This window comes from Gambusia affinis, linkage group LG17, assembly GCF_019740435.1.
Source record: "Gambusia affinis linkage group LG17, SWU_Gaff_1.0, whole genome shotgun sequence".
Classification (NCBI taxonomy): domain Eukaryota; kingdom Metazoa; phylum Chordata; class Actinopteri; order Cyprinodontiformes; family Poeciliidae; genus Gambusia; species Gambusia affinis.
In genome coordinates this window covers 18,009,922-18,025,933 of record NC_057884.1, presented here as the reverse complement: position 1 = coordinate 18,025,933, position 16,012 = coordinate 18,009,922, and the positions used below count along the sequence as shown (strand labels likewise).

The 16,012-nt window shown below is 38.1% G+C and overlaps 5 protein-coding genes across 5 annotated transcripts; 4 read left to right on the top strand and 1 right to left on the bottom strand.

Annotated features, from left to right (window-relative positions):
* The first annotated feature begins 1,587 nt into the window (after positions 1-1,587).
* On the top strand, positions 1,588-2,931 carry si:dkey-175m17.6 (N-acetyllactosaminide beta-1,3-N-acetylglucosaminyltransferase 2). The gene has a single exon (XM_044096375.1). It carries the CDS (start codon positions 1,588-1,590, stop codon positions 2,929-2,931), a length of 1,344 nt encoding a protein of 447 aa, XP_043952310.1.
* A 3,428-nt stretch (positions 2,932-6,359) lies between these two features.
* Positions 6,360-7,106, top strand: LOC122819568 (heat shock protein 30-like). The gene has a single exon (XM_044096374.1). It carries the CDS (start codon positions 6,434-6,436, stop codon positions 7,046-7,048), a length of 615 nt encoding a protein of 204 aa, XP_043952309.1. The 5' UTR covers positions 6,360-6,433; the 3' UTR covers positions 7,049-7,106.
* A 1,276-nt stretch (positions 7,107-8,382) lies between these two features.
* LOC122819567 (heat shock protein 30-like) lies at positions 8,383-9,210 on the bottom strand. Its single transcript, XM_044096373.1, has one exon. It carries the CDS (start codon positions 9,138-9,140, stop codon positions 8,526-8,528), a length of 615 nt encoding a protein of 204 aa, XP_043952308.1. The 5' UTR covers positions 9,141-9,210; the 3' UTR covers positions 8,383-8,525.
* Positions 9,211-10,035: 825 nt separating this feature from the next.
* Positions 10,036-11,545, top strand: LOC122819566 (heat shock protein 30-like). The gene has a single exon (XM_044096372.1). The coding sequence runs from the start codon at positions 10,127-10,129 to the stop codon at positions 10,739-10,741; it is 615 nt and encodes a 204-aa protein (XP_043952307.1). The 5' UTR covers positions 10,036-10,126; the 3' UTR covers positions 10,742-11,545.
* A 1,257-nt stretch (positions 11,546-12,802) lies between these two features.
* Positions 12,803-13,679, top strand: LOC122819565 (heat shock protein 30-like). The gene has a single exon (XM_044096371.1). The coding sequence runs from the start codon at positions 12,888-12,890 to the stop codon at positions 13,500-13,502; it is 615 nt and encodes a 204-aa protein (XP_043952306.1). The 5' UTR covers positions 12,803-12,887; the 3' UTR covers positions 13,503-13,679.
* Positions 13,680-16,012: the final 2,333 nt, after the last annotated feature.

The window sequence follows — 16,012 nt, the reverse complement described above, 5'->3', positions numbered from 1 at the left end:
AATAATTAGAGATTAAGTAAAGCATGCTTAAGGGTTTGGGATAGGTCCAAAGTCAGCTTTTAAGATTAAAGTGGGCCAATGTATTTTAAAGTCAGGGCATGTATTGCCAGTAAATTTTGGAGCAATTCATGCTTCTCTCTACTGAAAAGCTTTTTGGAGATGCTGATTTTATCTCAACACCTCCTCACTCTGGTAATAATGCCAATAACTATATTAATGATCCGTTTACTTGATGGACCATCAAAGTAGATTGGCCTAAACCCCATAGAAAATGGGTTTAGAAACTGGGCTTCTCTAACCACTGCAGCATTGATGCAGCAAGTCATACTAGAGGAGACCCAAGCAATCATGATGTACAGAGGTCAGCAGGAATGATAAGATGGAAGAAGCTTAATACATGTTCATCTGTTTTAATGACTGAGTGAGTTTTCAAATCATAATCAAGAAGGAAGTCTAGCAAAACTGATGTTCACTAACACATGCATCCAACCTCATTAAGATTAGGTAATTGAAAAGGAAGAAATAGCATACATTTGAGTTTCAAATGTACAAAGCCAGCTTACAACTTTAATTGCTTTTAAAGGTGGTTCTTCAAAGTATGTAACCATATTTATGAAAACATCCCACACTATTTTTATTTTGAAAAAAAAAATAATGGAAAAACTTTGAAGTTTCTGATTGTAAAATATTGTGGAAATATCCAAGAGACACGGATAATTTTGCAGGCCACTGTATTTTCATATAAACGTCTGTAGCCTCAGTTAAATATGCCTTGACAAATCACTCACAACAGAACCATTACACGGTTGAACTCATTTTGGTTGCCGATTCGCTTGTACCATGCCAATATTTGCTTATAGAGCCTGGATGCAAATCAAATCTGCTTCTGAGAAATCACAGCGTAACATTAGTCAGTGTTCACTAAAGATAATACGCCCACCTTGTGGGTGTTTTCTCCTCATTATCTAATGAGGAGTCAAAGAGATGCATGCTCGTTGTGCACAAGCTGCCTCATCTGGGACGCGTTGCTCAGCTGCTCTTGGCACAGCACTAGAGGAACACTTGATAGATGTACAGTTAGAGGATGTAATGTTGTTGTATAAAGAAAATTCAACAGGTGGGCCCTGAAATGACCGACTCATAACCACATCAGACAGAAGAAGAGTGGAGACTCGGCTTCTTTTTTTCTTTCTTTTCCAGCTGATCCAGTGAGATTTAAACCAGTGGTAAGTAATACGTATGAGAATAGGGACAATACTTGATAAAGCAAGTGTAGAGAGGAATATTTACATCAATTGAAAGACAAAGGGGTTGCCTTTTATATAATATTTTCTTCAGGGGCTCAGGTATTCAGTTGTACTGGATGAGGTTCAGAGTGTCAACAAGAACAGATAATAACCCCCACTGGACGGTCACCAAGGGAACAGAAACTCCAGAGTGTTAAAAGGGATTTGCAAAATCTGATTTATCCCACTGTTGTGTTTCCTGTTAAGAGAAAGAGGATATAATGTTATAAAATTATCTGTTTTGATTATTTATATATTCATATAAAACTGTGCTTTTTGTGCAGGTTTTTGACTTGCAACAATGGGAAAATGCTGCAAATGCAACGGGAGACTGCTATGCATGTGCTTGCTGCCATGTATGATGACTGGACACCTTGTGATTTACATCATGGTGACCATATTTGTCACCATTTCTTACGCTCCTCCAAAAGTAATCATTCACTACATTGCTCCAGGGATTTCAGACAATTCTTCCACGTTGGCCTCACACCCACTTGGTCCTTTCTGGAACCTTCGCCTGGAGGACAGTGCACTGTGGAATCAGTTGCAGCACAGCTGGGACCGTCAGCACAATCCAATATTAAGAGGAAACCTAACTGGGATGCAAAAAAGCCCAAAAGGTCAGCCTTTTACTGAAATTGAGGATAATTGTCTATCAGACTGCATGTCACAGAAGTGTTCAGTTCCTAGCGTGAATGACTTCAACAGCATGCCAGAGCAAATTAAAGCATTTATCAGGTCAATGCACTGCAGGAAGTACCCTCTTCTTATCAACCAGCCTCGTATGTGTCAGAGGAACAATGATACCACTGGGGTGGGGTCTCCAATGCTCCTCATCGCTATCAAATCACAAATGGGGAACTTTGAAAACCGACAGGCCATACGTGAAACATGGGGACACAGCGGTCTGGTGAGGGGGGAGTTCAATACAAAAGGGGGATTAGTGCGCACGGTTTTCCTGCTCGGAAGGCAGGACTCAAGTACAGGTCCTTACCCAGACCTGAAGAACCTTCTGGAACTTGAGAACGAGAAGTACAGAGATATTCTGCAGTGGGATTTCAGGGATACGTTCTTCAATTTGACCTTGAAGGACCTGCTGCTGTGGAGATGGTTCAAGCAGTACTGCCCTACCGCCACTTTTGTCTTCAAAGGCGATGATGATGTTTTTCTTCGGACTGATGCCCTTCTCAGTTACCTGCATAAAAAAATGGAGGAGCACAAGCTTTGGAGAATCTATACTAATGAAACAGACATGAATTTGTTTGTCGGCGATGTGATCAGCAATGCCATGCCGAACCGTGAGCCATCCATGAAATACTACATACCGGAAAGTTTTTACAAAGGTGTGTACCCACCTTATGCTGGTGGAGGAGGGGTAGTGTATTCAGGCTCACTTGCCTTACGTTTACAGGAGGTATCTGAAAGGGTTCGCCTTTTCCCTATTGATGATGTCTACCTTGGGATGTGCCTAAACAGACTTGGGCTTTCTCCAATCCACCACCCGGGTTTCTTAACATTTGATCTCTCCGCTACAGACAGAAACAATCCGTGTGCATACAGATCTGTTCTACTCGTTCACAGACGGAATCCAAAGGAAATGCTGACCCTATGGAAACAACTCCAGAGCCTGCCTGCTCAATGCTGAGTCTCATTTGCAAAGCAAATAAGATTTAGTAAGTACCAGACGACTGCGGCCACTGCAATAATTTGAAAGAAATTACACGCTGTGGCTAGGAGGCAGTGCATGGTAGGGTCACCTTTAATGAACCTTTCCTGTGGAGAATTACGTAACTCCCAGGAGGAGACTGATCTACCTCAGAAGGTACTTTATTACAGGAACTTTACAGAGCAATAACACATCTCAAACTCTTGTCTTTGTTATTGCATGTACAAATGTGCCCTATTTGATCTAAAAACACTATTTTAGAAAGATAAAGATTTATAAATGGATAGATTGAAGTATGCTTTATGTGTAAATAAAATTGTTTAAATATACATTGCTAATGGGAAGTTTGTGTGCTATCCTTGTTAATTTTGAGCAGTTGAGGATGCATCAGAATCATTCATTTTTGTTGTGCACAGTCAACATACTTAGTAAGTTTGGTAAGATTCAAAATACAAGAATTGTGTTCACAAATTTTAATTTATTATATGTTATTTTAATCTTCAATGTGAATGTTTGTTAAAATATTTCTCCGTGAGTTGTAAAGAAACAATACACATGATGTTGTCATCAAACCACGATACGGCCACTGTTGTCAGAATTAGAAGAGGTTATAGATTCCTGAGTTTGATCTGGTGCATAGTCCTCAAATCTTCAGTTGTGTTGATATGGGGCCTTTAGGAGGTTCTTTAGGAGGTTCAGTCTTTGGAATCCTTGTGCTATTGAACATCCATTTGTGTCCATGTTTCAAATTTCTTTGAAACCATTAAATGGTTAACATAAGCATAGAGGGAGTTGGATAGTTTGCTCAAGAGCAACCAGGTACGATTAAGTCTCAAGGCTACCACACCATGGACTAAGAGGTTGGTAAAAGCAACCTGACTGATTTTTTATTTTGTTTTTTTGTTTTTTATGATAATGACAAGAAGACGTTTTGGAGGAGTCGAGGCAAAGCTTTCAAATCTCTTAACCAGGTGAAGGCAGTACCATGATGTGGGCTATTTCAATTCAGTGTGTAATGTTGATTTACACAAAGACCCCTAGTGAAGGACAGTTGAAGCTTTCTAAGGAGAAAAAATAACAAGATTTGATTCTGTCAGTGCAGACAGTAGATAGAGAAGTAGGTGATAAGGGGGGAAAGACAAGCAAAGGAGAAATTGTGTGTTACATGCACAAGTTGCAATGGAATGGTTTGATTTTATCTTGAGACACTAAATATTTTCAATAAATTGCTTCTTATATTGTGATTTTAAGATGCTGGTTATATTTTGTTGTTGCACTTTTTCAGACCCTACAAAAGTGCAAATATGAAAAAAGTTTTTGTGTACATTTTCATAACTAGAATAAGACATTGTTCAGAGCTATACAATTCCTCCCCTTGCATATCTACACTACTCTCTCTCTCATCTTCTGTCTGTGATACTAAATACCATACTTGTCTAGCCATAGCTATTGATTGATGCACTAATATGCAGACAGTGGGTTTGGAGTAATGCACTCACAAGATATAAGTCCAGCTGATGACCACAGGAGAACCATTACAAAGTTGATAACCACTTAGGAGAAAAGATTGAGAAGCAAGAAGCTTTGAGCACATTTAGGGCAGTCTTAATTATTTGTATCATCTGAAATTTATTTTCTTTTTTGCAGTTGAAAACCTAGCTGCTGTTAGAGGTAATACACACCTAAATCTAATATGGAGTTTGAATTATGCTCTCATTGAAGTCTGGCAGGTCTGGCGAGCCTGGCAAAATAAAATAAAATAAATAAATAAAATTTTTTTGAAAACACAGCAATGATGACGTATCTTTCAATTTCTATAGCATCATTACCACTTATCAAAGAAATATGATATTACAATTTGAATTCTGTCCTTTTATAATAGTGACAACATAGCAATACGTGCACACATATTTGTGCCAAATGACAAAAGAAGAAAAAAAATGACCTTGTAGTCATGTACTTGGACGCTGGAGGAGTATCCTAGCATGCATAGGGAGAACATTCAGACACATACTATTGAGAAATAAACACTCAGGACATTTGTTACTGCAAGGCAACAAAAGTCTGGTCAGCCCCAGAGCAATATTATATAAATAAAAATGTAATACAATTTGAGCTTTCCATATATGTTTATGGAATATCTGAGAGGTATATAAAGGAGATAAGGACAATGAAACTGTTTGTCATTATCCTAAGGTTACATTCTTTGCTTTGTACCTGCACTATAAGTGGTCCTTCAATTAATATAGAAAAACATAAACAAGGAAAAATAATCACACTACTTTGACAATACTAAAATAGTTATATAATAGATATTTAGGAAATTTCATAAGCTGTCCTGTTTTCTGTAGATCTTGCGACAAAGTTATACTTAGATCATTATTCAAAATTCATTATGGAATAGGAAAAGTTATGGGAACGGATGTTAGGCTTGATGTTGATTAATCATTGGCAAATTTAGATTTTTGGCTGTAACTGATAACTGAAATACAAACAATGAATCCATGTATTTTGAAATAATTATATTTAAAGAGAATAAAATGAAGGAGATTAATGATCATGAAATTGTAAAAGCAAAAAAGAGAAAAATAGAAAGACATCTAATGTTTAATAAGTTGTTGTTCTTATTTAATTAAATGTCTACAACCAAAGATTAACAGTGTCGTGGAAAATCGACTACAAAAAAGATTGCATAAAAGAATAAAAAATAATTAATGAAATACAGATGTTGAAAATAAGCACAACTTGGCATATGAAACAGTTGATCCTGAAAAAAGTCTGATGTGCCTATTATACAAAAACTATCATACGCATTTAAATTATATCAAGAAACACAAAAGGTCAAAGGAAAATTACCTCATGTGAAACTGCAAGTTTAGCTCTGTGGTAATTACAAGGAAATTTCTAGAGAATCTGGTAGTGCCTCCTGTTAAGAAAATAATTGACGCAATTAACATTATGTTTTAGAACAACTGCTGGAAAAAATGAGCAAAAACATATTTTACAGAATAAACTAAAGAAGTAGTTCATATTAATAGTGATGTATTTTAAGAAGAGATAAAGAAAAAACATATATGTGACATATTATTGTTTTGAACAGAAACGTCACAGACAAGACACATTATGTGAAAGATGAACATCACAATTTGTTTATAGTCAGAATTTTCTTCTACTAAAACTGTGCTTTCATATTTGTAATAGTCATTGAACCAATACTTCATTAACAGGTTCAAATGTTGTGGAACTATTGTTATTGCTCAAAGCAAAAAGCAACAGAAGGGAGATGTGAAATGTTTGGTGAATTAGCGCCACCGAGTGGAATTCTGTAGTAATTACCAGAATCTTCCGGAAGCCTCTGGAGCGCCTCCTGCTAGAATATAAAGCTGGGACAGCCCCACTGACTGACAGAAAGCTACACAAGAAACACAGGAGTGAAGAAACGCCTGAACAACAAGAAGACTCAAGACTAAACAGAAGAAAGATGCTGTGCTCTCATGGATTCCCGTCTGCCCTCAGTCCATTCATGGACTTCTCCTGGCCTGTACGCAGTCTGTGGCCAGAGGTCAGACCTCTGTTCTACCAGCAGCATGCCATGCAGAGAGACCTGCAGGAGCTACGCAGCAGCCTGCAGCTGATGGACAAACTTCAACGGCAGATCCTTGAGGACACAGAGCCTTTCAGGAGCAGCGTGGCTCTGCAGCCAGTGTCCTACCAGCTGGACAAAGAGGGAGAGCACTTTGGCCTAACCCTGGACACTCAGGGCTTTTCTCCAGAAGATCTGTCAGTCCGGCAGGTGGGCAGGAAGCTGAGAGTCAGCGGAAAGACAGAGAAGAAACAAGAGGACGGGAAAGGCTCCTACTCTTACAGCCTGCAGGAATTCAGACAGGAGTTTGATCTGCCTGAAGGGGTGAACCATGAAAACGTCAGCTGCCACCTTTCTCCAGATGGAAAGCTCCACATCCAGGCAGCCAAAGTTCCTTGTATTGAGGGGATGGAGAGAGAGCTGACTATCAAGAGGAGCTCAGAGGAGGAACCACAGCAGAGTGTGTGTTCACAGGCAGAAGACAGCAGAGCAGAGACTCAGAACAGATCATAGAAAAAACCTGAAAACATGGACTCACATGTTGATGTGCCAATTGGATGATTTTATATTTCTTTGGTGATGGTCGTGTTTAGCTTTTAGGTTATTGGGTTTGTACAAAAACATTTGTAAAATTAAAACATTTAGTGGTTCTCCTGTTTTCAATATTTAGCCTTTATTAGAATGCATAAGAACACAACATGAAACATGTAGAATATAATTGTATCAATAAATGGAAGAATGTGTTCGCTGTTGTTTGGCATACACTTGAAAATAAAATTTGAAATTTGTTGACAAATGAGTGTGGATGTTTTAATTTACAATCTGAGAACTATACATGAAATAAAAATTGCCGTTTTACATTTTTAAAATTTAACTACTTTAAAAATGGGCACCAGTAAAATACCACACATTTCTAAACAAACATTATCTGTGAAAGTACATGAAAATGTAAAAATATGTGCATGAAATATGAACAAATCTCTATTGATTGTTTAAGATATTGAAAAGAAGAAAAAAGCACAACATAAAGACAAGTACTGCTCAACCGGTAACACCTTACTTATTGCCATATTAAAAAAAATATAGAGAACAAGGTTTTAGTAAACAAATAAAGAACATCTTTCATACTCAGAATTATGTTATTATACCTGATTTTGTTAGGTATAATAACATCATACCTAACATCTTTCAGAGAAAATATTGCATTAGTCATCATAATTAATTTGTTTAATATGTTTCTTTTACATTTTAAAGAAATCTTTTACAGAATTTTAGCAAATATACACAACCAGTTTATTAAATAATTTATAACAGAGATTTCTCAAAGATATTAGTGCATGAAAGCATGTCTGGTGTTTATTAATGTTCTTTAATGTGGCAAGAAATAAGATGTTATTGTTTGAGATGTACTTGGCGTTTTGTTTTAATTTAATTATTATATATTTTACTCTAACCAATTAATAGAATTTTGCAAGTTTTTCAAATGTACATCAGATGTAATAATCCTATAGATGTTCATTTCAATTAATGATATTTTAAACTTAGAAGACAATTTTTGATTTTGGCCTCTGTTCACTTTATATGTAGTTTGTTCTGCTATTTTATTACTGATGCAAATTTTAGTTTGTAAAAAAATATTTTCATTTAGGATAATACTCCCAGTGTGTAGATGAAAAATGCTCACAAAGGACTTAACAGACAACAATAAAATTTTATTTTCAAAAGTGTTTCCCCAAACACTGAGAAAACGTTTATTTATTGATACATTTATTTACTACATGATGAAATGTTATTTCTTTTACGATATACTAATACAAAGTACACCAACAGAACCCCTAACTGTCTATTATTCTTTAATTTTCCAAATGTTTCTGTTTACTAGTACAGTAATGTACAAAAACAACATTAATCCACACAAGAGTATTATCAATGAAATCTAAAATCACAACATTGGCACATCGACATGTGAGTCCATGTTTTGAGGTTTTTTCTATGATCTGTTCTGAGTCTCTGCTCTGCTGTCTTCTGCCTGTGAACACACACTCTTCTGTGGTTCCTCCTCTGAGCTCCTCTTGATAGTCAGCTCTCTCTCCGTCCCCTCAATACAAGGAACTTTGGCTGCCTGGATGTGGAGCTTTCCATCTGGAGAAAGGTGGCAGCTGACGTCTTCATGGTTCACCCCTTCAGGCAGATCAAACTCCTGTCTGAACTCCTGCAGGCTGTAAGAGTAGGAGCCTTTCCCGTCCTCTTGTTTCTTCTCTGTCTTTCCGCTGACTCTCAGCTTCCTGCCCACCTGCCGGACTGACAGATCTTCTGGAGAAAAGCCCTGAGTGTCCAGGGTTAGGCCAAAGTGCTCTCCCTCTTTGTCCAGCTGGTAGGACACTGGCTGCAGAGCCACGCTGCTCCTGAAGGGCTCTGTGACCTCCCGGATCTGCCGTTGAAGTTTGTCCATCAGCTGCAGACTGCTGCGTAGCTCCTGCAGGTCTCTCTGCATGACATGCTGCTGGTAGAACAGAGGTCTGACCTCTGGCCACAGACTGCGTACAGGCCAGGAGAAGTCCATGAATGGACTGAGGGCAGACGGGAATCCATGAGAGCACAGCATCTTTCTTCTGTTTAGTCTTGAGTCTTCTTGTTGTTCAGGCGTTTCTTCACTCCTGTGTTTCTTGTGTAGCTTTCTGTCAGTCAGTGGGACAGTCCCAGCTTTATATTCTAGCAGGAGGCGCTCCAGAGGCTTCCGGAAGATTCTGGTAATTACTACAGAATTCCACTCGGTGGCGCTAATTCACCAAACATTTCACATCTCCCTTCTGTTGCTTTATCATCTCTTTAATCGTGTTTACTTTAGTAAGCTCGGAGCAATAACAAAAGTTCCACAACATTTGAACCTGTTAATGAAGTACTAGTTCAATAACTATTGCAAATATGAAAGCACAGTTTTTATAGAAAAAAATCCTGACTATAAACAAATTTTGCTGTAGTTTAATATATTTAGCAAATAACTCTTTTAACAGTTTCCTTTTAAATTTGAATTTGTAGCTTTTATGGTATAGGACAGAAAGAAAGGACTCCTTTTGGGGGCTGTATTACCTAAACACTGATTTGTATCTTGGCTTTTCTTTAACATTAAACCCAACATCAATTAAGTAGTTCAAATATATAGTTCAATATCTTCATAACTTTTTATAGGTTTCATGTTGAATCTCATGCAAGCATGCAGTACTTTTTGTTGTTGTATGAATTAACCTCAAACCAATATTTAAAAAAAAACAGACAAAAAAAACATAAAATGTTTTATAAGGCATACAAATAAAATATTGTTTTTTGTCATTAACTGACAACTTACTAAACAAGATTTAGAAAAGGATCGTTGAAAGTAGCCGCAGGAGAAACACATGATAAATTAGGTGAATTAGCGCCACCGAGTGGAATTCTGTAGTAATTACCAGAATCTTCCGGAAGCCTCTGGAGCGCCTCCTGCTAGAATATAAAGCTGGGACAGCCCCACTGACTGACAGAAAGCTACACAAGAAACACAGGAGTGAAGAAACGCCTGAACAACAAGAAGACTCAAGACTAAACAGAAGAAAGATGCTGTGCTCTCATGGATTCCCGTCTGCTCTCAGTCCATTCATGGACTTCTCCTGGCCTGTACGCAGTCTGTGGCCAGAGGTCAGACCTCTGTTCTACCAGCAGCATGTCATGCAGAGAGACCTGCAGGAGCTACGCAGCAGCCTGCAGCTGATGGACAAACTTCAACGGCAGATCCTTGAGGACACAGAGCCTTTCAGGAGCAGCGTGGCTCTGCAGCCAGTGTCCTACCAGCTGGACAAAGAGGGAGAGCACTTTGGCCTAACCCTGGACACCCAGGGCTTTTCTCCAGAAGATCTGTCAGTCCGGCAGGTGGGCAGGAAGCTGAGAGTCAGCGGAAAGACAGAGAAGAAACAAGAGGACGGGAAAGGCTCCTACTCTTACAGCCTGCAGGAGTTCAGACAGGAGTTTGATCTGCCTGAAGGGGTGAACCATGAAGACGTCAGCTGCCACCTTTCTCCAGATGGAAAGCTCCACATCCAGGCAGCCAAAGTTCCTTGTATTGAGGGGATGGAGAGAGAGCTGACTATCAAGAGGAGCTCAGAGGAAGAACCACAGCAGAGTGTGTGTTCACAGGCAGAAGACAGCAGAGCAGAAACACAGAACAGATCATAGAAAAAACCTGAAAACATGGACTCACATGTCGATGTGCCAATTTTTTCTTGTCATTTTATTGTTTAAGTGTTTTCTGCTTTTTTGTACAGTAAAAGAGTTTATTGAAATATCTTTTCAAGAAGTGGTTAATGTTTTTTTTTTTTTTTTCATCTATCGTCTACTATTTTGATCTTTATAAGATGTGTTTTTATTGAAAATATACTAAAACTTCAAGGATGTAAACAAAATAGTTAATTAATTTAATCTTGAATCTAGTAAAAGTAAATGTCAACAAGTTGACTGTGTCTTAAAGAAAAATTTAATTCATGGAATTTGCTGAAAAATGAAAATTAATGTTTTACATCTCAATATGATATAAATGCAAAATTCCTTTATCTTTGGTATTCTGTTTTAGTAAGAACATGTCTCCTGCTCTGTCTGTTTTTTTCTCCAGTTGGGCATGGTTTACATTGCCACCATTAAGAGATTATCTGTGCTCACCAGTAATGACTATCATTATTTTGCAGCAAGACATGCAGGGACACACACACGGTTACACATCCACTCTTATGTAGTAGTAAAATTGGGGTGGATACTACACTTTGAATGTAAAAATTTCAAATTATTAAGAGTAAATAAGGAAGTACTTTTTATAAATTCCTATTTACTAAAGTAAACTTGAGTTCTGGGCCAATTTCTTGAAATAAATTTTTTTAAGACATCTGTCCATCGAGGTTTTGAACTCAAACTCGTCAAGAACATTTCAGGATGTTTGCTTAGTATTATGGCTTCATCTAAAACCTCTGAATAAAGTGTGCTAACAGCTGTGTTTATTGTCAAATCATTTTGGGAAACTGTGTTTAGTAGCACTTACGCATTTCTTTGTTTATGTGGATAGAAAATGCTGACTCCATTTTCCTTTCTTGTCTATTTGTAAACAGAGCAGATTGGACAATATTATCAGTGGTATATTCTATGGAGAGAAGAGCACCACATACAGGAAGTGTGCTGAATAAATGAGCTAAAGAAAAGCCCAGAATATATTTGCATTGTGATTTAAAGGGAATCCTAACATGTAAACATTTAACGACATTTTGAGCCAAATATATATAACATATGATGAAAAATACTAATCAAATGATGCAATTATTACAAACTGGACAGAATGCAAATAAGTCATACTTCAAAACAAATGATTGACTGCTGTTTTAACAATCATTTTTACAATTTGTAGATAGAAACATGATGTGGTGATCTTTCTTTTATTTCTCATAACTGACTTAGAAGTTTCCTTTGCCCATGATTTTAGCTTACTTTGATTTAAAAACAAAAATATTCAGTGAACTTATGATCCAACATTTCAATAAATAGTGACATTTATGTTAAGTAAATTATACAATAAAACATTTTCATGTTATCCTGATGGGATAAGAAGAGTTTCATTAAGTGTCTGAAAGCAAAACTAATTTAGAATATAAACTGCTCTGAAGTTTTAGGTGAGGAAAAATGCATCTTTATTTGGCTATAAATTGTGTTTTTGCAAAAAATGTCCCGATGATAATTTAAAATAGCTCCTGTCAGTGGAAATTGTTGATGAGAAACAGAAAGTTCCAGAAAACAATGAACTCTCTCTTGGTAGGAAATAAAATAGATTTTTAAAATGCCTGTAAAAATGAGCTTACATAAATGCTTTCAATAATTATAAACATATTAAATTATGTTTATGCTTTCTTTAGGCAATATACTGAACATGTTTTCTATTACTGAATCAGTGACTCAAGAAATGAAACAAAAATCTGTAACTAAGATTTATCACTAGAACTCACCATCAAATATAAATGTTAGCATGTTTATAACTGAGAAAATTGCCAGTTTTTTTTTGTTTTTTGTCATTAAATGGTAGTGGTTGAAAAAGTAACAATAGCAATTAACTGTGAACAATAACATAACTACTGCAAAATAAAAAGCAAAAATAAAGATCATGTGAAACAGCTCCACCCACTGGAGATATGTAGTCATTACCACAATCTTCCGGAAGCCTCTGGAGCGCCTCCTGCTAGAATATAAAGCTGGGACAGCCCCACTGACTGACAGAAAGCTACACAAGAAACACAGGAGTGAAGAAACGCCTGAACAACAAGAAGACTCAAGACTAAACAGAAGAAAGATGCTGTGCTCTCATGGATTCCCGTCTGCTCTCAGTCCATTCATGGACTTCTCCTGGCCTGTACGCAGTCTGTGGCCAGAGGTCAGACCTCTGTTCTACCAGCAGCATGTCATGCAGAGAGACCTACAGGAGCTACGCAGCAGCCTGCAGCTGATGGACAAACTTCAACGGCAGATCCTTGAGGACACAGAGCCTTTCAGGAGCAGCGTGGCTCTGCAGCCAGTCTCCTACCAGCTGGACAAAGAGGGAGAGCACTTTGGCCTAACCCTGGACACTCAGGGCTTTTCTCCAGAAGATCTGTCAGTCCGGCAGGTGGGCAGGAAGCTGAGAGTCAGCGGAAAGACAGAGAAGAAACAAGAGGACGGGAAAGGCTCCTACTCTTACAAACTGCAGGAGTTCAGACAGGAGTTTGATCTGCCTGAAGGGGTGAACCATGAAGACGTCAGCTGCCACCTTTCTCCAGATGGAAAGCTCCACATCCAGGCAGCCAAAGTTCCTTGTATTGAGGGGACGGAGAGAGAGCTGACTATCAAGAGGAGCTCAGAGGAGGAACCACAGCAGAGTGTGTGTTCACAGGCAGAAGACAGCAGAGCAGAGACTCAGAACAGATCATAGAAAAAACCTCAAAACATGGACTCACATGTCGATGTGCCAATTGATATATATTGTACTGTTCTTGATTGCTGACACTACAAGGTGTAAAGTGTACAAGTATACATATTGAGTCATTTGTCTTTACTACATTTTTTTTCTGTTATAATGTGAAACTCAAATATTTTAGAAGAATTTGAAATACAAGACAAAAAGATCAAATGTAATGCAAAAGATTAAATGTCATGTGTAAGATGTCGAATTACATATGAAATATATTAATTATGTATTCATTGTAAACAAAATGTAATATTAAATTAAAAGAAAATCAGAAATATATCTTCAAATATGGAAGTATTCTTCACATGTATTAGTAAGACTCTTAAAGTTAATGATAATAAACAAAAAAATTACCATAATTCTAAAACAAGTTACTAAAAATTGTGTGATGAAATGTATATGTGAGAGATTTAAGAGATCATAAAACCTGAGACTTGCCTTGAGGGTTCTAAATAATTTCTATATTTCTATGATTGTGTAACTTCAACCAAGGCATTTAACTATTTTGTATTTAGATGATATTCAGATGTTTCAACATTGTAGTTAACACAAATTTCCACTAGATGGCAGCCGTTTCCTCCCAAACCTTTCTAATCCTAGGTCTTTTAGGGAAGTGCAGCATTTTCCAAGCATTGGAGACATTCACCAACCCTTCATTCTCGACTAATTTCCAGTAGTTATTGCGAGTCTAAATCTTGGGCATACATTATTTGCTTCCCTTTTGCAATGTTGCATACATGGGAAGATTGGTTATTATTAAAAAGACCTAATAAAAAAAAAAGCTGACTGGTGCTAAAAGGATAACAGGGATACATCAGTTTTGATATTTCTCAATTAATACTTAAATGACCTATTTTATTTTTATTTTTTTAATGATTACACTCTTCACTTGGTATTAACAGTGTAAAACCTCTTACCTACCCACATTAATGTAACCAGAACAGATGTGGGGGATTGTGCAGAGAAGTGGGGCAAAGAAATCAGCGAGCTTTAAAAACCCACAGTCTTCGTTTCAACATATTCTATCTCTGAAGAACATACGGAGGGATGATGAAACCTGGCAAGCACTGTGCTTTGCTGCTCTGGGATATTGTGTCAAGGCTGATGTCAATATTTTTGACACATAAAGAGAATATACGAGATTTTGGAAGGGGGGAAAAGATACTTTTTCTGTGCCAGGCGTTCACCTTTGGATGAACTCCATGAAGTAGAGGCTGGGTAGAAGTTAGGAGGGAGGAGGAGCAGAAGAATGAAAGGTAACAAAAATAGAGGACGGATGAGGAGGAGGATGAGGAGGAGACGGTAGGGCTCAGCTCCAAGTAAATCATCTGCATTGTTCTCCTAATGCAGCTTGTATACACACACACACACACACGCACACACGCACATGCACGCGCACACGCACACACACACACACACACACACCATCTAGAAAATGCCAGGACAGCATCAAACACATATGCACAAAGAGGATTTCAGGCACTTCCTTGTTCCTGTCTTAGGTTGTCCCATGTGGAGAAGGTTTTTAATGCGCCATAATCTCCCTCTTTTCCTTGAACACATAAAAGAGATATCCTTCTATCTGTGTAAGTGTTTTTGATGGCCACCAGCTCAACATAAATACACACGCACACACCCAAACACACGCGCATGGGGGCTCCAGCTCATCAACATGCAGTTATTCCTTTGGTGCTGGATCGCGCTGTTAATTGGCTGCAAAGCAAAACGTGTTGGATTCTGGTTGTGTGTGTGTGGGCGTGCACGTGTGTGTGTGTCTGTACTGCAGAGCCGGAGCTGCTTAGGAATTCCCGTCACGTCTCGGAGCCTCGATTAAGACGTTGCTCCAGTTTCAAACAGACAGACATGTGGGGAGGAGGGTAAGAGAGGAAGTGATGGAGAGAGGATGCAGCAGGGGGTAGAAAGATGAGAGAGGGGCAGAGAAGAGGGAAGAGAGGAAGAGAACGAGAGGTGATGAGACGGGACGCGGCAAGGGATGAAAAAATGGAGAAAAACAGAGGAGGAGGGCAGAAGGGTGAGAAGTAGTAAAATACTGCAGTGGACCTCAGTGCAAGACCTTTAACTGATAACAGTCGTTCCTTTCACAAAGTCACAAAGCAGTCAAGGTGTGCTTGACTGCTTTGTGGTGAGAAGCCATTTGGAGACTCCAGCTTGGTCGGGGAACTGAGTGTACAGTTCCCCGACTAAAAGTCCTGCTCACTGTCAGCTGAAATAACAGAATGAAAAGAGAGTTCCGGAATAAGATAGAAGACATCAAGAACATTGATGTGAATCAAAATGTTGCATGGATGCCACAGAGTCAATAATAATAATAAAACAAGTTAACACATTTTATCTGCCCGTTGATTAATTTAGGAGCATTTGTCAAGACTCTAGCTGAAATTTGGATGAAGAGTCTTGAAGGTGAAATGTTTCAATCTTGACGTCCATTGGTATCCAGTTGCAACAAACTGGAT

Coding starts and splice junctions, on each gene's coding strand:
- si:dkey-175m17.6 (XM_044096375.1), top strand. CDS start 1,588: ATGGGAAAATGCTGCAAATGCAACGGGAGACTGCTATGCATGTGCTTG.
- LOC122819568 (XM_044096374.1), top strand. CDS start 6,434: ATGCTGTGCTCTCATGGATTCCCGTCTGCCCTCAGTCCATTCATGGAC.
- LOC122819567 (XM_044096373.1), bottom strand. CDS start 9,140: ATGCTGTGCTCTCATGGATTCCCGTCTGCCCTCAGTCCATTCATGGAC.
- LOC122819566 (XM_044096372.1), top strand. CDS start 10,127: ATGCTGTGCTCTCATGGATTCCCGTCTGCTCTCAGTCCATTCATGGAC.
- LOC122819565 (XM_044096371.1), top strand. CDS start 12,888: ATGCTGTGCTCTCATGGATTCCCGTCTGCTCTCAGTCCATTCATGGAC.